The sequence below is a fragment of the Corvus kubaryi genome, unplaced genomic scaffold (assembly GCF_017639235.1).
Source record: "Corvus kubaryi isolate FWS band 111438036 unplaced genomic scaffold, C.kubaryi_AGA036_p1.0 138, whole genome shotgun sequence".
Taxonomy (NCBI): domain Eukaryota; kingdom Metazoa; phylum Chordata; class Aves; order Passeriformes; family Corvidae; genus Corvus; species Corvus kubaryi.
The window spans coordinates 10,399,919-10,424,213 of NW_024580672.1; the positions used below are offsets into that span (position 1 = coordinate 10,399,919).

Genomic DNA, 24,295 nt, shown 5'->3' on the forward strand with positions numbered 1-24,295 from the left:
GGCGGCAGTGAGGGTGGGCGGGTGTGCGCCGACGGGGCTCTCGCCCCGCAGCCGAGCCGAGCCGCGCGGAGCCCAGCCTCGCTCCGCTCCCCGGTGATGCGCAGCGGCCGCAGCGCCTGACCCTACTGCCCGCTGCCATGGCGGCCCCGACCCCCGGGGGCCCGGGGGGGGTCCCGGCGGGGCTGCGGGCCGCCGCCTGGCTGCTGGTGTGTGCCGCGCTGTGCCGGGGCCGCGCCGCCGCCTGCCCGCCGCTGTGCGCCTGCAGCGGCACCACGGTGGACTGCCACGGCTCGGCCCTGCGCGCCGTGCCCCGGAGCATCCCCCGCGGCACCGAGCGCCTGTGAGTACCGCCGGGCTTTGTCCGCCGCCGGTGGGCGTGCGGCGGGCCAGGGTGCGGGAGCCCGGCGGGGCGCCGGGGCCGGGGGCTTGTCCGAGAGTGCGTGTCCAAAAGCGCGTGGGGAGCGAGTGCCCCGCGGGGCCGCGTGGGCAAGAACCCCGCGGGGGAGCGGAACGCGCTCGGGAGCCTGTCAGGAGTGTGTGCCGGAGCCCGTCAGGGGACGCGTGTGCAAGAGGCTGTCCGTGGCGGGGGTGTGCAGCAGCCCGTGTGGGATGTGTGCAAGTGCCCACCGTGTCTGTTCAGGGCAGTACGTGTGCAAATGCCCGCGGGGCCACGGTCGGCCGCCCAAAAGGTGCGTGTGCGAGAACCTGGTGGGGTGGGTGATGTGCGGTGTCCCGCTACGCCCGGGGGTTGTGTGTCTGTAAGTTCCCGTCCGGGGGATACGTGTGGAAGAGCCTGTTGGGTGAGTTTACGTGCATTATCCCCTTCCTGGGGGGGGGGTGCAATAGCCCGTTGAGGTGGAGAGCAGTGCGTGTGTGAGAGAGCCTGCTGGGGCAGGGTGTGTGTGTGACCCTTTCTCTGTGTGAGGGTCGTGCAAGGGGTCCAGCATGTCCAAGGACCCGCGTGTGCCAGTGTTTGTGCAAGCATGCGGAGCGGGTTGGGATTAGAGCTGTGCCCGAGGGAGTGGGCTGCTCCGGGGGGCATTTGCGCTGGGGCAGCACAGAAGGGACTGCGCCTGTGGGTCCGCGAGCCGCATAGCACCCCCCGCAGGTGTGTGGCCACCCCTGCCGGGACTTGTCAGAGGGTAGCTACACAACCAGAGAGCTTCTCTGAGGGCTTCTGTCACCCCAAGCCGCTACCTGTGCTGGGCACCCCTTTGTCCCCAGGAAGCTCTCTTGGGAATGCCGCACATCATGCTAGGATCAGTTCCCATTCCCCCAGCTCCCCTTGAGACTCCCCCACGGTGTGACCAGCCTTCCGCCGTGCTGATCACCCATCGTGAGCCAGGCAGCTCACCCATCCTCTCCAGTCCCCTGTGCCTGCACTTCACTGCTCATCAAATCCCTTGCCACGTCCTCAGGAGTGCGGGGAGGTGTCCCTGGCTCTCTGAGCTGGGCCCTGCTAAGGAAGGCTTTTCTCTCACAGTCATGGTCCAGCCGGCTGTGTGGGTGCTGTGTCACCTGCTGAGCTCCCCTGAGCAGGAGGGGTGCCTCTGCTGCTGTGCCTGGCTGGGCAGGTCTCCCTGCCCGGGGTTCTGTGGCTGCACGGGGTCCCCACCCAGGGAGAGCAGCATGAGCTGAACGTGTCCAACCTGCTGCTGGCAGCAGGTTCCTGGCATGCAGGAACCCCATCCCGGCCAGAGAGCAGGGCTGTCCCCAGCCTGTACCCTCTACTCAGTAGCAGCAGGTGCCCCATCCCAGTAGCTGCAGTAGAGCATAGTGGCACAGTAGCTGTCTGGCCCTGGCCCTGGGGCCAGGCTGCTCCCACATCCCCCTTGCAGTGCAGGGAAGTGTTGAGCTGCTGCCTCCTTGGGCAGGAGAGCTGCAGGATATGTTCTAGGGCTCCTAGCTCCTGGCCCTGTGCTGTGCTGTTTGCAGCTCCTGAACTGTGACTGTGCCCTTTGCCTAGAGATGGGCAGAGACCCTGCAGGCAAGGACTGCATGCAGGGACTGCAGACAGCCTGGCAGCTGCCAGGGCTGCACCCAGCGTGCAGCGTCAAGAGCTCTGCAGGATACCACTTTAGAGGAGTTTTCTTTTCTCCCACCATAATTATCCTCATACAAATTATTATTACCCAGCACCGCAACCAGGCTGCTGTGAGTTGCCATCCCATAGACCCAGTTTATGAGGTCTGAGACAGGATCCCCCCTTCCCTCTGTGTCCAGGGCAGGGGGGAGGTTTATGCATAGCCTGCACTAGCCCTTTCTGCCTCTCAGGGAGCTTAATGGGGTCCTTGGCATCAGCTCTCCATGCACCTGGGTGCAGGGTCCTGGGGGAGAGTTGGCATTCAGTCCCCACCTCTGCCCGCTGGGCAGGTGCTCAGCACTGCTCAAATGAGGCAATGCTGGAGTGAGCTAATGGAGGATGCCCTTGCTGGGTGTCCCTCTCCTGCCCTGGCAGGGCATCTCTCCCCCTCTGGCGGTGGGTCCTGTTGCTGTCTCTCGTTCTGCCTCCACTGACCTGGTCCTCCATGTCTGTTGCCATTCAGCAGCATTGGGTTTTCTGGATTTTAATGCAGCTGGCGATGCCGGATCTTCTGGCTGGACTGAGCTAGACATGCTTGCTCTCTCGTGGGTGTTGTCTGCTGGATAACTACTTCCTGCTGTTTTGCACACCCTTGCAGGTGCTTGAGGATGTCTGTGCAGAGCAGGTCTATCTCCTAGCAGTGAAATCCTGCTGTAACAGCTCCTAAGTGAGTTTCAATTCCCTGTAAGCAGGCTGCAACCTTGCAGTCTCCAACTTCTCAGTGTTTGATGGAGCGAGGTCTGCTATCAGCCGCAGGGGAGTCTGCAGCAGGGCCTGTGCTCAGGACTTGCTCTCTCCAGAGACCAGCTCTCTGTGGGAAGTCATCAACCTCTTACCAGTGCCCTCCACTGCCTGCCTCTTTTCCTAAGCCCTGAGATGCACAAGTGTGAGTGACGCCAACCTCACCATGCACCCCACAGTGCCAGTGAGCAGTGGTGTCCCTGCCACTGAATTTCTCTCCTGTTGCGTGCCAGTGTGGGGTTTGGAGCCTCCAGGCTTTCTCCAGCCTCCCACCTGGCTGAGCCCCACGGTGGCATGGGTCAAGCCCCTGGACAGGGCAGCACTGCTGCTGGCACTGCCATAGTGGGGACTCAGTCAGCAGCATTCTGCAGCGAGGTTTGAGCTCCATTGCTTTTGAAATACACCCTTTTCCTTTGAAGAAGAGGGAATTACTTGCCTTTGAGAGTCACTGCAACTTTGGAGAATCATGGGCTGGGGAAAAATTGTCTCGTCTTCTGCTTCACAGTTTGCCCTGTGATACCTTCCTGGTGGGTGCCATGCTGTTGGTAGAGATTAAGGGCTGCAGACATGTCTAAGATGGACCATGAGTGATGGTTGCATGGGGGGGACAGGACCCCTCCCCCTTGTGCCAGGGCACAGCACATTGCTCCCTAAGTGCCTTTTAGTCTGCAACCCAACATAAATGGGGGCTGTGCACCTGCCCTCTGACTGGATCGGGGCTGAGCAAGGCGGGAAGCAGCAAAGTCTCTGGGCACTTTGCACAGATGCCTGTGCTTCCGCCTACACCTCTGGCAAGCACAACAGAGGCTTGAAGGCTTTGTAGGCAGGATGGGGTGATAATCCTCCAGCACTACAGTGTTATCTGCTTCCAGGAGTCCCTCAGGCCTCAGCCACCAGAGAAGAGTTGTGGGAGAAGGTCACAGTTCCCTTCCCCATTTGCTTGCTTTTCTTTCTTTCTTCCTTTGACAGTGTCTCTGAAGAGCAGGCTGCCCTGTTGGGGAGGTGGATCACTCTCCCCACACCAGCAGGATCAGTGCAAATTTGCCACTGTCAAATGGCAGCTTCCAGCCCAGCTCTTTGCTTGTATGGGATGACTTGACTGTGATGGCGTCACACTCTCCTGCTATTGAAGTTTTTGGCTGACAGCTGAGAATTGCCCCACTTGCCCCTTTTGCCTCATCTCCCATGAGCTGAACATCCCCCATCTCACTGTGGGCTGTGTAGTGTCCCTCCCTGCATGTGGGAGGCAGCAGAGCTGGGTTTGGAGGTCCCCATCACTGCACGCCTCTTGGCTCTGGCTTTTCCCCTCCAGGGTCCCTGGTCTCAGCATTTCATGGGGCTTCTGTTTGCCTGGTTCTCAAAGTTGGGGGTTTGCCTGTGCTGAAATGGGCCCCATGCAGCCTGCCATCCCTCTGTCTGCTTTGGTGGAGGGAAGGGGTGCTGAGCTACAGCCTTTGGGTGTGAGAGCACCACGCCAGGGCAGCTGCACCTGAAGCACACTTGCATACTGCCCAACCATCCTCTGCCACAATTCTGGCAGCAAGCTCTTGATCAGAGCATGTTCAATACATTCAGCTGCATCTACCTCTCACCAGTTAATCAAAATGTCTTGCAGCAGCCAGGCTGGTGTATGGAAGCAACACTCCTGCATTCCACACCGGTTGTTGGGCTGCTTCTCCTTTCAGGGGCTTTGAGGAGTGCTTGTTCTTAGGAAGCACCTTGAGGAAGTCAACCTCTCCCTTCCCTGAAGTGCCCGGGCAAGTTCTCACTGAGCAGTCTGGTTGCAGAGGGTCTGCGCAGGCTCTGCAGAGCTCTGGGGCAGGATGCAGGACCGTTGTCCAGCCAGGGCAGTGCTTGGCTGGCCCTGCAGCCCTCAGCTCTCAGGAGAGCCATTGCTGGGCACTGGGAGGATGCAGGCTGGCTTGGGAAGGTAGCCTGCCCAGCCCACTGCAGTGGCTTCCTTGGGAGCCTTCCTGGACAGAGGAAATTTGCAATTCTATTCCAATTTCTCCCTTCAGCTACGTCCAAGGCAGATGCTGTCTATATATTGCCATGGTAACGCTGCGTTCTCACTCTCTATGGAATTGCATGCTGGAAAAATATTAGTTTAAAAAACTATGTCGTGTTTGTATTGACTGAAGTCGAGGCTGATAGTGGAGGATCTATTGTCCCCTGGTTGGAAAAAGTCACCAGTAACAGGCAATAAAGCCAGGCAGATTGGCCTCTGGTGACCACTTCTCACCTCACACAACAATTGCTTCCCTATAAACCCTTCCCTGGCTCTGTTTTATTGCATCTTTTAAAACAGATATTTTTGCCTTAAATGTGCTGCCACTTTGGTCCTCCAGAGTGATGCATTGTGCTAACAGCAATTCCTTGCTGCTGAGGTGGGAGCAAGGAAGGGGAATTGTTTCCAGTTTTAATTATGGGTCTCTCATGTGCACCTTCAAATGCCATTGCTGCTGTGCCCAGAGCCTGCAGCCCCAGGGTGAGCTGGGCATGGTGGCCACGGTGCTGGTGCAGGGCAGCACACACAGAAACAGTCCAGTTACAGAAACAGACCCATTACAGGACGTGCATTTGCTTTGAGTTTCATTCTCTCCTACTTCATTGTTTCCTATCAAAACTCTGGCTGGCAGAAGAGTGAGGCAGCTATAAAAGGTAAAGGATGCACGAGGGACCATCACAGGGCAGCAGAACCTGCAGCCTGGGGGAACAGAAGGGATTTGGGGTACCACCAGGGTGGTGTGGGCAGGGAAAGGGTGTCCTGTCCAGGGAAAGGTGTACAAGCCCATGACCTCCCACTGAAGAGGGGCTTTTCCTGTATCCTTGCACTGATTTGCTCTCTGGCAACCTGGTGCAGGAGAGTAGTGGAGCAGGACGTGCATGTGGGCAGCTGAGGGAGTCTGTCTTTGTCTTGCTTCTAAGTCCTTCATGGTTCCCTGCCCACTCCAGAGGTACTTAGTGCTGCGGACGCGTCCTCTTGATCTTTATTGCTATTGAAATAACCCTTCATAAAACCTGAGAGGCAAGGAGATGTTTCTATGTGTGTTTTGCTGAAAAGCAGTAAAAAACACAGTTGTGCGTTAGCAAATGGCCTCATCCCAGGGGACGTCAGACCGAGATCACTGCTCCCTGGCAGGCTTCCAGTGCAAGTAGCTCCAAGGCCAGCTCCAGCAGCTGGCCCCTGTCCCCACTCAAGGGACAGCCAGGGATGGCAGTGGCAGGAATGGTAAGGGGAGCAGAGGTTTTCCTGCTGTACATCACCAGGATGCAGTTAGCAATGTGAGCAGTAAGGATAGTTTGCAGCCGGGTCCTTGGGATTGTGGTACTGCTGGAAGTGAGAAGGAAATGAGGTGGGATGGAGGAGACCTCTGCATGGTGTTGGTGTGGGCTTGGTCCAAGGCTGTCCCCTCAGGAATCATCTGCTACATTCAGGCTCTGAGGCTGTGCTGACTGTCTGCTTCCCTGGCATGCATTTTGGATGCACTCGCTGCTCAAAATAGCAGAGGCAAGTGTCCTATGGGGGAGAGAGGCTGCTAGAGGAGGAAGATCAGAAAAAGGGAAGATTAATTTTTAAAGCGATGCAGCCAAGGAGCAGCCCTGGGCACCAAGACTGAGAGAGATGCAAGCTCCTGGCCCTGGATATTTCTTGGTTGGAGGAAGCCCTACATCCCAAATGGGATGCTTCAGGAGGCCCATCTGCTCTGGGATTGAGGAGGCACCTGTAACTGAGCAGCTGAGGTGCACTTGTCCTCCCATCCCTGCTGTGAGCAGCTCCAGGATGGATGAGCCAAAGAGGTTTTGCTGAGGAAGATGTAAAGTGGAACTTAATCTGATGAGTGGTAGGATGAAGCCTGAGGGCTGGGCAGCCTCCCCTGCCCTGGGAAGCAGAGAAGCTACAGAGCAGCTCCTCACCAGGCCACTCAGCACAGCATAAAAAGCCAAATTTTGGGGGTATCCAGGAAAATCTGTTCTCTTGGCTGAGTCTCAGTTTTCACATTTGTGGAACAGAAATGACCTGCTGCTTTTTCTCTCTCCCCCTGGGGTTCAGGGAGGTTATTTATTTATTTTTAACCTGAAGGTAATACACCACAATGCTGCGTGAGTGTAAAGCATTCCCTGCCTGCGAGCAGCTAATGGCTGTGGCATGAAAACCCCAGAGAGAAGTTAGGAGAACAGAAAGCCTTCCGGATCCTCACTGTTACTTGCATGATCGATGCTGTTTGTAATGCTTAAAGATCTGTCGTGATGCTAACCTGCTGTACTATCTCGTAAAAGCTTACAGAGCCTCCTGTGCTCTGGGGCCAGCGCTGTGCTTGGGGCTGGGCAGTGATTCTGAGATGAGCCCAAACGGCACTTCTGGGGCTCTGCCTGTTGGGCACCTGCAGGCAGCTGGTAGGGGCGGTGCTGGCAAGGTGTTCACCCTGTGAATGACACCCCTAAAGGGTCTTCGATGTAGCCCTTGGGCACCTTTGCTCTTCTTGAGGGGTCTGGTCAGAACAGGCATGGGATGGGAAAGGACAAGAAGGTGCTGAGCCCCTTGTGCAGCTATGTCAGCCCAGGATGTGTGTGACCAGTGTCCCCTCCCTGAGCAGCACCCTGTAACTCCCTGGTACCTTGGAGGGGATGGAGTTAGCACCCAGCCATGCCCACATGGGCTCCAGGGAGCTGGTGAATGTGGTGCCAGTGCTGGAGGGGACCAGCTCTCCCAGGACTGGGAAGGGCTCTGCTCCACCTTTCCTTGTTTGAGCAGCTCAGTGAGCCTGTGCTGGGGCTCAGTTACATTCCAGCAGCCGGGTGAAATCTTGAGAAGACTTGAAAAATGCAATAAAAGTGTAGGATGAAAGGTTGCAGCTGGCTCTGCCCCCCACTGCTGAGCACAGGGGTCAGTCTGGAGTCAAAGCCTCATCCGTGTTCCCATTAGCAGTCTGTGTGATGGGACACGAGTTGCTTATGACAGTTGCAGATGCCACCAGGCTGGGAGAGATGCAAGAGGGCAGGAGAATGGGCTGAGATTTCAGAGCAGGCTTGGTGAATGGGAGGAATGAGCTGACAGAAAGGAAGGTGTTGCCTGGGGACTAGAGGAAAGTGCTTGGTGGGAGGGAATGACCAACAGCACAGATGTGGAATGGGAGCAGGAACAGAGTGGGTCCTGCCCCTGCAAGTCAGAGAGGCCCTGAGGGAGAGCTGTGCCCTTAGGACTGGGGGATTGGTGGGGAGAAGTGGGCTGGGAAAGAGGCCTGCACAGGCAAGAGAGCAGCTAGGTCTCTGCACCGTGGTGGCCTGGCCAGGCAGAGACGGGGTTCATCTGCTGTGGGAGAGGCTCAGGTCAGAGTTTTGGGAATGTCCTTGAGGCAGGAGCAGTGACATGCTGGAATAATGCACAGGGTAGTTTCAGTCCCTGTCCTTGAAGGAGCAGTGTGTGCATCTGCCTGGATTGATGGAGGGTGGCAGAGGTACTGCTGTGGGGTGCGTGACCTTCCAGCCTTCATTTCTCTGCTTCCCTGATTATTATCTGGCACTGCCGGCTCCAGCTGGGGTCAAGGCTCTGGGATGAGGGCTCTGGAGCTGCTGGGAGGGGAGCCATGCCCTTGGGAGCAGGTGCTCTGAGGCAAGGGCAGGAACAGCAGAGCAGTGGAGACCTTCGAGGGAGGGACACATCTCATGGACAATACAAGTGCCAGCCTCACCAGGCACCAGGGCAGGAGTGGCCCTTGCAGCAGGCACCACTGGAGCGTGGATCCATCTCCACCAGCCCCTGCAGTCACTGCCCAGAGCTGTGGGCACCTGCTCTGTGCTGGCACTGATGGGCTGGGGCACATTTTGCCACTGGTGGGTGCCAATGCAGGAATTCATCTCACAGGCTTTTCCTCTGCATTCTTAAAAGCAGGATTCTGGGGAGCAGAGCAGTTAGGATTTCTGCCTCAGCAGGAGAGCAGAGCTGAGCTGAGCTGCAAGGACAGGAGTCACATGTGTGCTGAATAGCTGATGCCTTGCAATGGAGTAGGGATAGTGGGATTGCGCTGTCTGCTCCTTCACGCTCCTGATAAATCAGTGCCCAGGGAAATATCATTCATGTTGGCTGTATTTAATAAATTAACTCTCAGCATTTGTGCTCTCTGAGGTTGTTACTGAGTTAGTGTAGCTGCAAACCCTGCAAAGGGAAAAGACACATCGGACCCCCTGGGAATGGATAAGCCATCCAAAGCTAGAAACCAAATATAAACCCAGACTATGCAAATCCAGTCTAACAAACCCTGCTGCAGCACAGACATCCCATCTGGGAGTGGGATGATCCACAAGCAATGTAGCAAAGGGACTGATTGTTTTAATGACTTTCCTCTACCCAGGGAGAAATGGGAGGGGGGTTTCTGAAACTTGAGCGTTGCAAATGAAAATTCGCCGTCTCTCCAGCAGCAGTGTGAGATTTGGAGTGCTGGGGGGAGAGAGGAAGGCAGCCAAAATGAACTTGAGGATGCTTTCTGGTGTTAAATCCTTTGAATTAGTGAGGAAAGAGCACACCCTGTGTTTTTGCTTTCAAGTCACAGTCCAGAAATACAACCAATCTGCTGGGCAGTTCCCCAGACACATCAGTCCTTATTGAAGCTCTGCTGTGTGGAGCAGGGCAGAGTGTTTTGCTTCACTAGGAAAGGGCATGGAGGCAGTGGGTGAGCAGCTGAGCAGCAGGGATCTGGCTTTCTGGGCACTGCAGACTGTAATTTATCTCCATGAGGAACTGAAGGGGGTTCAGAGGGGAAAAAATGTCATGAAGTTAAATGGCAGTGTTGCCTCGGCATCCTTACAAATAGGCTTTACCTGCTGTTCGTTCCCATCTTGGTTGCAAAGGCCATCATTTACCTGAACAAAGGCATGGAGGGATGCTGGGAGCAGTTGTCAGGGAGCACACAGAGCCAGTCCCTGAGGGAGCGGGACTGTCAAGGGGCCCTGAGACACAGCCCCACTGCTGAAGTACCCCAAGGATGCTCAGTGAGCGTGCAGGGAGTGGAGGCTAGGGTGGACTGTGTGGGCAGCAGTCCTGCCTGTGCCTCCTGGTGCTGCAGTCTTTGGGCTGCACTGTCCCAGAAGATGCCTGGGAGAGAGGGCAGAGCCTGGTTTTGGCATGTGCGGGGACTGGCCATGTCTAGTCTGTGGCTCTTTGGTGTTTCTGCATGTTTCCATGCTGCTTTGCCTGTGCTCTGCCTCTGGCTAAGGCTCTGGGATGCTGGTGCTCTGAGGACAGCACCTCCTTGGGCTTTGCAGGCTGAGATGTGAGTCCTGGCTGTCAGGTCGGGCAGTTCTAAGTCAAGCCTCTTTGCTCTATCTCTCTGCAGTACCGGAGATGTCTCGACTCCCAGTTACACGTTGTATCCAGAGTAATGTTAGGCATGTTTAAAGGAAGGTGCCATGGGAGTCCTGCTGGGAACCCTCCCTCACCAGGAACTCGAATGGGTGCCATCGCCTCCAGCGTGGCCCTGGGGGTCTTCCAGGCAATCTTCTTTGCCAAGGAACCTTTAGGGCATTTGGAAAAAACCACTCCTGAAGCTGTGATTTCTCCCTGGCCTTAGCTGACTCCAGGGTTTCGGTCCAGCGGGAGGTGGCCACACAACTGCACATACCAAACGACCCTCTTTGCGGTGACAAATGTCCCTAAAACGTGTGACACACCCCAGTGCTTCATGCCTGGGACTTATAGCCTGACTGACCATGGCTTTTGCTCCCACTGAGAGGGTCAGGACCTTCTGGTTTGGAGGCCCATCCCCGGCAGCCTGCTGTGCTCTCTTCGTGCTGGCCGTGCTGGGAGCCGGGGGAGTCGTGGGGCTGCAGAGCCCGAGTGTGGCTTTCAGTTTAATCACTGGGGCTGAGGAACCTCTATTCATTCCCGCTTGCATTCATCTGTGTCCTAGTAACGGTGCTCTCCCAACCTCCTTCCCAACACAGGCACACACGGCTGGATAATGGCAGGAGCCCGGCAATCTCGGCGCTGAATAGCGCTGTAATTACGGGGCTATAATGGCGAGCTGGAACTCATTAGCCATTATCAGCCGTTTCAGCAGGACAATGACAGCACCCCGGGGTGCGCGGCTGCGCTGGCTGCACCCGGTGGCCCTACACGCTGCTCGGCGGCCCCGAGGCCAGCCTGCCGCTGACCTTGGCCCCTCGCATGGCTGCAGAGCCCGGTGGAGGGAAGCTTTGGCTCTAGATGGGAATGATGGACTGTGTATTCAGCCAGTCGTGTGACATGAGACATTCCTGCTCCCTGGTCCTGCTGTCAGGGCTCAGGAAGTTACAGACCCGCCGTGGTCCAGCCCAAGCACCCCAACCTGCTCCACGGTGGGACTCTCCTGCCTCTTTCCTTCCCTGGCTCCAGCAGCTCATGCTTCACTTGACTGCCTTCCCCTCCTGTAGGTTGCTTGTTTTCCTCTTGATTTCTGTGTTTGTGTTCAGTGCAGGCAGTGGGTCTCCAGCATGGGAGCCCTCCCTGGGCCATGTGTTCGCGTAGGCATCTTCCATCTCCAGCACGTGCCTTGGGCAGGCTGGCCTCATGGGCAAGAAGCAAACACTGCCATGCTTCATGATGCCAATCAGGGAGACTCTCTCCTGCAATAGGGGGCTGCGCCAAGATCCCCAGCTCTGCAGACCGTGTGTCCCAGGGCTGATGGTCCTGCTTTTCCTACAGTAATCACACCCTGTAATGCGGAAAGGCACTGCAAAGCTGAGTGCGAGGTGCAAATCTCTGCAGCTCCTGGCTTGATGTATTTTAAAGCAGGATAATCCTAGCAGGAGCATGCTGGAGAGCATGGCTGAGGAGAGCTGGGGAAGGTGTAGCCCGCAGGCTGCAAGCAAAGGCCCTCCCACGTGCATGTCCAGCAGTGGGACATATGTTCTTGTGGTGCTCAGCAGAGCCTGGGCAGGACTGAGGCCGTGGGGTGGGTGTAGGTACCCTGTATTTCCACCAGCAGGATGAGCAAGGAGGGGCAGCATCTCCTTTCTGGCTGGATTGCTTGTCCCTGTGCTCAACCCAGGGCTTTTGAATGAGAGAGTGATGCCACAAAGAAGCTTGTCCTGTGCAAGCTGTCTCTTGGCAGGTGAAACTTGAGTGTGGCTTATTCTCTAGGTAGAAGGTGTGACATGGCTGTGCACCAAAGCGGTTGTGATGCACCGGTAATGGCAGGAGCCATTATCATGTAAGTGTCACACTTGTGACACTTGTGTCTTGCAGCTGGGTGTTTGGAGGGATCCTGCTGTTCTGGGGACTTACGCTTGTTTCTTGTTACCCCTGCCTTCTCTAAATAACTCTGTGTGTTTGGGATGACCCTCCCAGGTGTTTGCTGCATTTGCAGAATGCAAATGGGGTGACGTGCATCCCAAGGAGGGCATCTGGCATGGGAACAGAGAGGAGCCAGACAGTCCCTGCCTCTTGTTGCCTTATGGCCCATGAAAGATGCCAGCTTACAGACCCATGGCGAGCCAGACTTCTGTGTGCCCAGCACTGGTGGCCATTGAGGATGAGGGTCCTCTCTGGAACCAGGAGCCACTCCTGGTGAGGGAATTGCACCAGCCACTGCTGTCCTTTGGGCCCTGCCTGCTGTTTCTGGCGAGGTACAGGGGAGGCCCAGTGCCTGGCCACCTCCTGAGTGCTTCCATGCTAATTTCTTCCTCTTCTCTCTGCAGGGAGCTCAACGGCAACAACATAACGCGAATCAACAAGAATGACTTTGCTGGGCTGAAGCAGCTCCGTGTCCTGTGAGTTCCTGATGAGGGGCCAGCTGTCCCCACCTTGCTGGATATTGTGCTTGGCTTGTGGCCCCTCCTGGGGCTACTAGAGTTGCTCAGCCTCTTTCTGTGGGCTTCAGCCAGCAGGGCTGGAGAGTATTGTGTTGGGCTGAGAGTGGTGGGCTTCCAGCTGGGAGAGAGTAGGAAGAGTCTGGGGTGTGTTGAGGGGATAGTGGGAGTGAGGTGCCCTGGGTCAAAAGAAGTAATGGGGCACTGGGGACCACTTTTCCAGAAAGCTGACCCCTTCTCTCTGCAGGCAGCTGATGGAAAACCAGATCAGCATGGTGGAGCGTGGGGCATTCGATGACATGAAGGAGCTTGAGCGGCTGTGAGTGCCTGGTCATGGAGGGGGGGTTGGTGAGGGGCCACTGGATTTAGTTGCAGAGAGCATCCTTTCCTTTTTTCCTTAAACCCTAATGTATCGGTGCTGCCTCACTTCAAACAGCTTCTCTTTGGCATGGCAGTGGTGTTTTACAGTGTGGGAAGCAAACCTATTTCTGTTTCTATAGATCTTAGAGTCCTTTCTGATGCTTTTGAGGTGAGGAGCAGGTTAAACACAAATGACTTTTGCTGTGTCAGCTGTGTCCTGTGTGTTAGCGAGGGAGCTGTAAGTTCTGGTCCAGTACTCAGTAAAATAGCTCAGCAGTTTAAAAATCCCAAGCTGCTCGAGCAAATATGAGGAGCTGATCGAGCAGCAGGTTAAGAGAGCAGTTAAGCAGCAGTCAGCAGTTAACAGCTTGGAGTCCTCTCTGCATGTAATTACAACATTGTGAGTAGGTCTATTAGTGCCCCATTTGTTGTCCCTGCCTGGGACTGTGGTGAGCAGGATGGGGCTGTCCTTGCCAGGTGGGATGCTCTGCTCTGTTGGCCTCTCTGAGTGAGCCAAAGCACCCAGCTGTGGCTGATGCACCCAGCTGGGTTGCAGGTGGGGTCATTGCTTTGTCCCCCAAACCCTGACCCTTTCTTCTTTCCCTGCAGACGGCTGAACCGCAACCAGCTGCACACCCTGCCCGAGCTTCTCTTCCAGAACAACCAGGCGCTGTCGCGGCTGTAAGTACTCTCTGTGATCACCAGGCTCCCCTGCCCAGCAGTGGTGTGGGCTTGCTTGGGGGGCTGCCATGGGGTTTGGAGGGGCACTGATGTCCTAGGAGGGTGCTGCTCCTGGGGAGGTTGTGCTGGTGGTTACTGGTATGTTGTCCCAATGAAGGCTCGGCATGTGGCAGGGGAACGCACCCTGTTTGTGTGACCTGAGCATGCAGCAAGGTGGGAAATGGGCTGTGACTTGCAGAAGACCTGAGACTGGCAGTGTTAAAGATGTCCTTGTAACACATGGGGATGTGGGATGAGGTGCTGGCAGTCTGGGCTGGGTCTGGCATCGCAGAGTTGGGCTGTGCCTGCACAGTGTCAGGTGCAGAGGTGCTGTGAGCCCCTCAGCCTCCTCCCTGGATCCTCCCTGGATCACGGGCTTTGGAGCAGGGTTCCCTTACACACTAGCCCAGGTTGTCATGAAAGGAGGGTGAAAAAGGGTGTCCCTAAGGGGGTCATGTCCTGCCCAGAGACCTCCATGGGGCACAGAGAGCCCCACAGCCCTGCTCAAGAGCTGCCTTTCTGTAGGTGTCTGGAGAAGGAGGGGGAAGCCCTGCCGGGGGCAGACCCTGCCCTTCATGCCTGCTGCCCCCTCCCTGCATTGCTCTACCTGTCCCTATCCCTGCCTGTCCCTCTGCACCTGCAGAAACAACTTCAGGGACTGTCTCTTGCTGTGCAAGCCCCAGCTCCACAGATCTCTCTGCTCCTCCTCCCTCTGTGCAGCAGCAGGCTGCCTGGGGAGGGTTTTGATAAATATTCTCCTTTCCATATTGGCTTTCCCTTGCCTGGGGCTGTTTTGCTCAGGCAATGGTGCTTTCAGCAGTGCCAGCATTGTTCAAACAAAGTGTTTACAGGCTCTCAGCTATGTCAGGCACCACAGACATTGGGAAGGGTGATGTGAGGAGGAGAGGGTGCGTGCCAGACTGGGGCTGGGTGCTCTCCATCACTCAGAGAGGCAGCTTATACCCTGTGGATTGGGGTGGTAGTAGCTGGGACATACATGAGCTTTCTGCGTGCTGCGTCTCCATCGATCAGCTGTGACATGAGGATGCCAGGTCCCTGCTGGGGCAGGGCAGGAATGGATGAAATAACTAAATGGGCTGAGACATTCCCAGGACAGGCATGGCCGTGTTGGGGCCGGGCAGCTCTGCCTGTGCAGGCAGGCTGTGGCTGAGCCGTTTTCTTCCAACAGTGCCAGGGAGTCAGTCCCAGAGTCCAGCCTGAGGTGTGTAATGAAGGGTTAAAATGCTGTGTGGGTTGCCAGCATGGGATGTGTGAAGTGGTGGACAGGTGCCAAAGATGGGCCTAGGTAATGGCAGCTGATAGCACAGGCGTTCAATTAATTATCAAATGGCATTTGTTGAGCTCAGCTGTGCCATATTGTGGCGCCAGCAAGGGCCCATCCTCCTCTAGCCGCCCATTGCATAACAGAAACACGGGCAAGAGAATTATTGTACAAATATTAATGTTTCCTTTTTAATCCTCTCTAGATTTTAATACCAGGCTCTTTCAACAATCAAACCCTAACAATTCATTGTGGAGATGCAGAAGAGCAGCGTGTGTGTCGCCTACACATGCAGTGTGCCCCCTACACAGCTGCCTGGCTCGTGTGGAGCCAGGACTATGCCACAGTGTGCAGGGGGCTGTACATATCAGCGTGGGTGTAAGAGGGCTGTGCAAGATGCTCCTTGCAGCCACCTCATCATGTTCAGGTGCATTTCAGCCTCTTCCTGTTGTTTTACTGCTTCCTGCAATGTGGTGGTTATTTCAAACCTATTCCCTCCCACCCTGTCTTGAAGTTGTTTTCTGGGCATTTCTGCCATGGCAAACTGCCTGCATACCAGTACCTGGAGCTTCTCTTGTTCAATATGGGGCTGTGTGCACAGGCTCAGATTTTGCAGCTCCTCGACTATAGCTGGTGCCATGTCTTGGGGAGCTTTGGTGCATGCTTGGAGCAGAGAGTCCCTGTGATGAGCTGTGGGACTGGGGACAGGGGACACACTGAGCCACCCACCACCCTCCTGCAGCACATTGCCCCACACACATTAGTGACGGTAGGGGAGGGCTGCTGGGGTCTGCCCAGACAGCACATCAGGAGCCAGTGTCCTGGCAGATCCTCGAGTTCTGCATCTGTGCAACAGAGCCCTGTGTGCTGGAGGACCTGCTGCTCTCTCTCCGTGCGGCTGCCTGTTGCTGAGGTGCTCAGGGATGTTTCGGGGGGATGGTGGGGCAAGGGGTGCCCTGGGTGGCTTGTCTAGACACACGTGCTGGTTTAGCAGGAGGTGGGGTCTGGACCAGTGCTAGTCCAGCCAGTGCAGAAGGTCATAAGGACACTCTTAAATTGCTGCAAACCCAGGTCAGGCTACAGGGATATGAGTCAGTGGGGAACAGGTTTAAGCTAAATTGAAATCAGCTCTCCTTGAACGAAATTGGAGCCTCCCCACTGGGTTTTGCACTTGTTGAACTGCTGAAATGGATCTGGGGTGGCCCCACTGCTCAGGGCCCCCTCCCTGCCCAGAAATGGGCTGGGACCTGTGCTGGTCTAGGAAGAGGAGGCTCTTACCAGCACCACTTTCTTGCAAATCCTGATCTCCAGACCACTTCCAGCAAACAGGCTGGAAACAAAGCCTCCCCTTGACCTGCCCACTGCAGGTGGCAGCCACCCATGGCATGCTTCTCGAGTTCTGGAGTCCCTGCTAGGTCCTCATGTCCTCACACCATTGTACTGAGAGGTCTTGGATTAGCAAAAACTGGCTGACTGAGTCAGGCTGAGATCTGTTCAGTTGGGAAATGAGCTGTCAGGTGGTAGCTGAAGCAGAAGGCCAGGGTTGGATGCAGGAACTGGTGGGGGTTGCTTAGATGGGCCCTTGGGTGCTGGCCTGGATGCTCCAGCCTCTTCTAGACACAGTCTTGATGCATCTTTTTCAGCACATCAGTAACACAGAAGATGAAGGCAAGTCTGTTGAATTAGGGGTATGTGATACCCATACAGCAGTTTCCCACTGTATCTTTCTCACTGAACCTGATGAAAATTTTTCAGGAGCACAAGAGGAGTCCCTCAGGTCAGGATGGAGAGCTCTTTGTCCACCTCCTGAGTGTCAGAGCCTAATCCACGTTGGTGGTACTTTGTGGTCTCCCAGCCCGGCTCAAGCTACAATTAGTTACACGGAACTTGGCTGTAAAGAGCATTTGTGCATCGGGATAATGGAAAGGGTTGGAGTTAAACCTGATCCGTCGGGGCTTAAATAAACTGGGGAATGGCAGGAAAGGGCCAATGGAAAGCAAACCTCAAATGAGGGCATGGGGGAGGTGAGACGCCTGGAGAGGAATGTTTTCCCCTTGGAATTTGGGAATATTGAGCTGACGCCTGCCCAGAGCCCATTTCAGTCTGAGATAGTGTGGGGGGGTCCTTGGCAGTGGGGCCAGAGGCAGGGGGACTCCCCGCATGGCCTCCTTTATTTATGTCCCCCGCAATGAGTGGATAACTCATTCAGCAGTCGTGGTGGCTGGAAATGGTGCTGATCTGAGGTTTCGCTGGAGAGCGCCTGACCTCAGTGACCCGTTCTCAAACTGGGTTTAATTAAACTGTCAGCACTGGACGGAAGAACAAAGCTTTGTGGGCTGGGGGGAGGGGGGGGGGGAGCCAGGGTCCCCCAGCAGCTCACTGGGGAAGAGCACATCTCCTGCGAAGTAGAGAGCTGATAAAAAATAGATCTTTCCTTCCACTGAGGATTACCCAGGCAAGAAGGTGACTTCTTCTATTGCAGTGCCCATTGTTGGTCCCCAGTGCACTGCAGCTGTACACATCTTGGCTCAGCAATGGTGCTCCAGTACAGTCCTGATGCACACCAGGAGCCAAGGGGATGCTGATAGACCTTCCTCCACCAACTCTCCCAAGCTGGCAGGAGTTGGGGTTTTTTTGGGTTTCCCAACAGCTCCCAACAGAAAAAGCATGCAGAGTTTCTCTCTGCTCCCTTGGGAAGAATGGGGGAAGGATGAGAAAGGAGTTTTGTAGCACTCTCTCCCTCCTCTGCTCACCTCCCCTTAAAACCTCCTCCTGAAGCTGTTTCTAAGCCCATTTGGGGGTTCTGGATGGGAGATGCGAGGAGGAGACAGGAGTCTGGAATGGCTGCAGCAGCAGGGTGAGGACAGAAATGCTGCGGGCGCATCATCAGGGAGGCAAAGACGTGGGCTGTTGAAATGTGCTAAAGGCAGCCAGGATGGCTATAAATAAATAGTTTTCTCCGAGGGAAGCCGAGCTGATGCGAGGGAGGAGAGGAGCAGTGGGTGCTTGGCTGAGAGGAGCTCTGGGGAGTTGCTCCGTCAGGGGAGTCGCAATCCTGGATGGATGTATCCCCATGGGAGTGGCTGCCCAGTGGCTTCCCTCAACGAAAGCTGCAGTAGCTGCTCCTTGCTCAGGCAGAGTGGGAGCTGAGAGAGGGTGAGCAGAGAGTAGGGGGAAAAAAGTCTTGTCTCCAGAAGGAGAGAGATTTAGGACATGGGCCGCAGACTGTCAGCTTCCGTCGGACCCATGCCAGCAAAAATGGTGAAGGAGATGGTGCCACATTGTAGCTGGCAGCCAAGCCCAGGGGGAAGGGCTGCCGTGCTGCTCTCAGTCTGTAAGGGCAGGGGCTCCCTGGAAACAGCATTAACATCTCAATCAGGGCTGGTGACTTTCTGAGCCGGGGACATGTGAAATGTTGTAGGAGCTGGGGGGATTGTCACGCTCCTGTGAGACTCTTCTCCTGCAGCCAGTGCCTGCAGAGGAGTAGCGATGCTCTACGACTGCCTCTGTCTGGGAGCTGACAGAGGGACCAGGGGCTGGTCCAGGCCCACTCTGGACCCAGGGGTATTTAAATGGATGATGGAGTTTGAAGCCGAGTGGCAGAGAGCACCACAGCTGGGTGTGCTGCCTGGGTAGGAGAGATGATATTATGGCGAGCTCTGGGGCAGGTTCCTCGCACCACCCCTGCATTTGGCTAAACCCAGCCCTAATTGCCTTTAGAAAAGCAGGCAGAGAAAAATGGAGGGCTGCTAAATAACTTGAGAAAATGCAAATGACATCCTTCAAGCAGGAGAGGATCACAACCACGCCAGAGGAAGCTGTGAGCTGAGTAGTAGCAAAACAGGGTGACAAGTGAAAAAGGAGCTGTCAGAGAAAGGAATAACAAAACAGGCCCTGCTCGGATGGGGCTGGCTGCGCGTGGGAGGTGTTGCTTGCGAGACTGTACTAGTGACCGTTCCTCTTCGGGCTGCACCAGGAAAACCCCGGATAGGGAAGGCAGAGATGGAGAAAAAAATGAGTGCTTGGTGAGGGCTGGATAAAGGAGCGGTCCCGTGCCCCCACAATGGGCAGTCATGCTGGTGCCAGGTGGGAGGTGTGGGTGCCAGGTGGGGATGCTCTCTAGGGAATGCGTGTGCCACAGCTTTGCTCCCTCCCAGTGGGGGGGACTTGCCTGAGCCCTGTTTTCAATTTAGTGGGGGATTTTCAGTGCCTGCCTGCCTGTTGGGTCCCTGGAAATGTTGTCACTGTGGTGGGCTGGCTCTGGCTGTGCCCTGGCTCTCCTGTGCCAGACACCCGCCCCCACCTCCCACGGTCACTCCTGTTGGGGCTTTGCTTGAGGTTCACTTCCTCCAGCAAGGTTTTGTGCTGCTTCTGGAGCTCGGCAAGTGCCCAGGAGCCCACAGCCGCTGCGTGGGAAGGAGCCTGTGGGCACAGCATTGTGTTTTCATCTTCCCGTGCTGGAGCAGGGTTGCTTTGGCTCCCTGGACACGTGCCCCTTTGCTCTTTGCACAGATGTGTGTGTGCTGACATTCTGTGCAGAGACCTGCTGTCCAAGAGCAAAGCGCCAAGGTCAGAGCAGGGAGCGGCTTTCCCAGAGCAAACCTTCCTGCTTCCCCTTCCCCAGCATCCCTCATTTTGTCCCAGCTCCCCCTCTAGCAGTGTCCCCCTCCCCTTGCCGGGTGAGGGCCAAGTGTTCCCGCTGTCACCATGCCCATGTTTTGGACTCCGGGTGCCGTACCCCATCGTGCTCCCCAACAAAGCTCCTTCTGTTGGGGACAGAGCAGGGCTGGGGGGGCCAGGCTGGGATGTGTCCCCCCGAATACCAATGAGGAGGGGCAGCATGTTTACCCCTGTGGCTGGGGGGAGGGGGGAGATGCGGGGTCTGTATGCTGCAAGACACCCCCCCACACCAGCCGATGGGAGGGGGAAGGGAGGCCTCTCTGCAGCCCCCGGGAACAAAGAGTCAGTGTGGCTCGTGACAGCTCTAAGGAAACGAAGGGAAACAAATGTGCCACTAATAGGTGGGGAGGTTACCTAGGGAAGGATGCTGCCAGGCGGGCGGGCGGCCAGCCCCCTCCCCGGCAGGCTGCCAGGCGCTGAGGGACTGCTCCTGGCACCCCCAGCCTTGGCGGGGCTCAGGGGGCCAAGCTGAGGCAGGCTGGCACATCCTTGTGCTGCTGGCCCCTGGGGAGAGCATCCTTACAGATACCTCTGGGGTATTGTACTGGGTGAGCCTGCTGGGAAGGAGCACCCTAGTGCAGGGAGCTGCTCACTGCCTGCTGCTCTCCCCCTTCTTCCTCCATCATTAATGTGCCGCAGATCTCAGCTTTTTGGGATGGGGGGACAATAAGACTCCCTGGGTGATTCTGAGTGCAGACAACCTGAAAGCCTCACGAATTAAACACATTTTTAAGATCCCTTTATATTTAAGCATTTCCATAAGCATTTTGGGACTTGACCCACTGTCTCCAGAGGCACAGGAGAGCTGGGGTGAGGGTAGCAACCATGCCCCAACCTGCAGATGAGCAGCCTCCCCCTTTGCTTCCCACCAGCCTGGGCCCCATCCCACTGGGGTGCTGGTGCAACCCCTGCACAGGCACACCCTGGCTCTGTTCTGTGCCATTATCCTGCCAGCGAGCCGGGGCTGCCAGGCATGGGCATTGCCAGACGGCTGCCTGGAGATAATCTGCCCCATTCCCTCCATGCACCCCGTTGTGCTCCTGACTCACGGCCGGCTCCAGTTTTCTGGCTGTTGAGACGCTTCCAAGGTTTCCCTGGCAATGCACATGGTCAAGCCCCACTCCTGGGGCTCTCTCCTTGAGCCACTGGTTCTGCTGGGCTCACCCTCAGTCTCGCTTTGGGCGCAGGCTTGGATTTGGCTTTTGTAATGTCATTAAAGCAAAGGGGGCTGAGTCTGTGGTGAGGTGCAGCTTCCAGCCCCCTGCCCCTTTCAGCAAAGTCCCCCCCTCCACGTGGCATCGTGCAGAACGTCCCTGTCCAGCTTCCCAGTGGTGCACTGGCAAATGGGAATTTGCAACTCATGGGAAAAAGCAATGAAAAATCAGATCTTCCTAAAGCTGAGCAGCAGTGCTAATTACACAGCTATTAAAACACTGGAATTATTTATTCCCTCTCTGCCTCACAGCTCATTGCCTGCATTGTCCCACATTCAGCCTTTGGCCACCTTTGGTCCGCTGAAAGAGTTAAAAGAGCACTTGGAGGAGCTGATGCCTTTGTCCATACATTTTGAGCACAGAATAAAGGCATTTCCTTCCTCCTGTTTTCACAGCTCAAATAGTAGAAGGGTTCAAAGTAATATTAAAGAGTTGTGAACAGAATTAGCCTCTGGTAATTTGAGTTCCAGAATGTGGAAGAAAAAAGTCTTATGCAGTGATTTGAGGCTGAGTTATAACTTGGTACCACTGCACGTGTATCCCACAGATGTGTGAATGTGCAGAGCCAGGTAATTAACCTGTGATTGCTGGTTGATCCTCCCTCGGGTGGGTGCTGGAACCCCTCATCTCTTGTGCTGGAACTGCCATGAAAATGAGCTGTCAGCAGTTTCCAGCACTGCTTCCAACAGGGTGCCTGTGCCGTGTTCTTTCTCTTCTGCTCCCAAGGGACCTGTGGTGCTTTTGGCATTGGTGTGGACCACACAGCCTGCAACCCCGACACCAGCAGGGGTGGGCTCCAACTTCTTGCCCAAGCAGGCTGCCTGGAGCACTGGGATGCTTTATCCAGTGCTGTAGGTGGGTGAAGTTCCCTGTGCTCAAGTGCCATAAGGGCCAAGCAGGTGAGTGTAAGTGGGGAAGATGCCCCTTCAAACACCTGGGGGGTTTCCCGGTGCAGCAGGGCTCCTAGGCACTGCCAAGGGGAAGGAAGCTGTGCCCTGCCTGCAGGGACGGGCTGAGGCTGTTCTGGTTTGGTGAGTCCATTTCCCTGTGTGTGCCGATTGACATCCACGTGCAAGGGAACCCTGCTGGCAGCATGTTGGGGATGGGTTTGAGGAGGTGGGGATTCACTTTCCAGATTCTCATCTGTGTTAAATTAATTATCATCTCAGGCTTATCCTCACTTAACCAGCGAGGCACAGACATCTGTGGTTGGGACTCCCACTGCCCTGCCAGAGCTAAGTAGAGCATGGATTAGGGGGTCTTACCAGCTGCCTTCCCTGTCCATGGTTGTTGCACTCCCCTTTGCCCACAGAGGCTTTCATCTTCATTTGTGCCTGTATTTCCCTTCAGGACAGGAAAAGCTGGATTAATTTTTACTGCTCCCAAGGGAGCTGTTGGTAACTGAAGACATCCCACTGTCTTGTTTTCTCTAAACTGGGAGGCAGGAAATGGCAGGGATGGTTTAAAATGGTTTACAATGGTTTCCTCACCTATCCTTCTCCCGGTCTGGTCCTTGCTGCCCCTCCAGTGGGGGATGGCTTTTGAGGCAGAGCTGCTTGAAGAGAAATAAAGTGGCACAGACTTTTTGCAGGCACTGGGACTGGAAGAGAGAGGTTTCCCTGGGAGGTACAGCTGGAAAGAGCTTGACCATCCTCTTGAGTGTTTGGGAAAATGGTAATTTTGGGATTCTACAGAGGAGGAGCGAGAGATGTTAGCTATGTTGCATGGACAGAGTATTAACTGTGGAAAGCACAGGAATAGCTCTCAAAAAGTGTCTCCCATCCTGGAGCTGGGAAGTTCTCCACCCCCGGACCCCTCCCATGGCAGAACTGGGAAAGGGACCTGGGAATTCCGACCCTGTGTTTCCCCGCACCTTCCCATCCCTGGTATGACACTCAAAGGGACTTCTGTCCACCTAGGAGCCTCACAGATGCGTGGGTGCTTCATCCCCTCCACTTTCCCCATCTAGGATGTTTTTTCCCGGGGGGCACCTTTGTCTAGTCGCTATGTGACACAGACTCACAGTGGCAAAAGGGGCCTGGAGATGAGGGTTGGAGTTGACCTCATCATGGCACCCTTTTGGGATGTTTGCCTGGGATCTGGTGATTCTTCTTGCCATGGACCAACACATACTCAGCTGTGTGTTTTGCTGGGTATGTGCCGGTCCGAGGCAAGAATGGTGGAAATGCAAAATGGGTGTGGGTTGGGGGGTAGGTATTCAACCCCAGGGATACTCCGTGGCAGCTCCTCTCCATTGCACAGCCAGGCTATTACTGCCCAGCAATTAACGCTGGCACTATTAATTACTAGTCATAGGGATAAAGTCGGGGCCCTGTAGCAGGAGTGGGGATCTGTGCTTGTGGGGTAAACAGGAGCAAGCGAGTGAGGAGCAAGCAAGGGGGCTGGCTGCATTCCCAGGACTCAGCGGTGTTTCCAGCTCTTGCTGTCTGTCCGGAGGCATTTCCACCTCCCAGTGTTGTCGTCCCACTCCAGCTCGCTTGTTCTCCTCCCCACGGGCTCAGCATGTTGCTCATTCCTGCATCCTACGATTTCACAGCATCCCTGCAGCCGGGTGCTAATGAGATTAGACCCAAGCTTTAAGATGTCTCTCTCTGTCCTTTGCCATCCAATTACACAGCCTGCATGGTATCTGATTGCCTGCAAGAGGGGAGGACTGGGGCTGGCTGGGATGGGAGGATGCAGCTGGTCTTTCTGGGTATCAGCCCCGCCGTGCCGAGTGGTTTTCTTTCTTTTCTTTTCTTTCTTTCTTTCTTTTTTTTTTTTTTTCATTCTCCCCTTGGCTTTGAGCTGCTTCGTTTGGCTTTTTCATCGCTTCTCGATGTGGCGGCTGGGCAGAATTTGTTTAAATTAACTGCTTGAATGGCAGCGTTTGTGTGTGTTGGTGGGGGGGAGCGCAGACAGCACCAGAATGGATGAGGGGGATTAAAGGTGCCTAATGGGTTCCAGATGGGCATCCTGGACTGGGAAACACCCCCACAACCCCAACCCCAGGCAGGGGCCGCTGGTAAGGAGCTTGGGGCTGGGAGCCGGGATGTACCAGCGGGCAGCTGCCTGGTTCTGCTGCGGCAGGGCAGCTGCTCCAAGCATGAGCCCGTGGGACTGGGGTGCTCTGAGGCTCCCCGGATGCTGTGACTGCCCAGTCGTGCCCGGGGTGAGCAGGCAGATGCACCACAGGAAGCACCTTCCCTGGCTGGCCTGCAGCATGGGGTGCAGCAGGCTCACTCTCCCTGCCGCCGGCTCTGGGGATGTGGGGCTGGGGACAACCACTTTGTGTGCAAGTCCAGCTTTCAGAGGTGCCTCAGCTTGATCATTAGCTGACATTGCAAATACAGCCCACTGGGACAGCACCACTGGCACAGCAGTTTCTGCTCTGCAGTCTTGGTTGCAATGAGGAATGATAATATTTAG

At 55.7% G+C, this 24,295-nt stretch overlaps 1 protein-coding gene across 1 annotated transcript; it reads left to right on the forward strand.

The window, feature by feature from the left end:
- LOC121659869 (slit homolog 1 protein-like) lies at positions 1-15,371 on the forward strand. The gene is made up of 5 exons (XM_042018486.1): positions 1-340; positions 12,500-12,571; positions 12,858-12,929; positions 13,580-13,651; positions 15,178-15,371. Exons 1-5 carry the CDS (start codon positions 138-140, stop codon positions 15,182-15,184), a joined length of 426 nt encoding a protein of 141 aa, XP_041874420.1. The 5' UTR covers positions 1-137; the 3' UTR covers positions 15,185-15,371.
- Positions 15,372-24,295: the final 8,924 nt, after the last annotated feature.

What these genes read in the sequence shown, in the direction of transcription:
- LOC121659869 (XM_042018486.1), top strand. Translation starts at nt 138, where the DNA reads ATGGCGGCCCCGACCCCCGGGGGCCCGGGGGGGGTCCCGGCGGGGCTG. An exon ending in CCCCGCGGCACCGAGCGCCT is followed by an intron (nt 341 to 12,499) that starts GTGAGTACCGCC and finishes TTCTCTCTGCAG; the next exon opens with GGAGCTCAACGGCAACAACA. An exon ending in ATGAAGGAGCTTGAGCGGCT is followed by an intron (nt 12,930 to 13,579) that starts GTGAGTGCCTGG and finishes CTTTCCCTGCAG; the next exon opens with ACGGCTGAACCGCAACCAGC.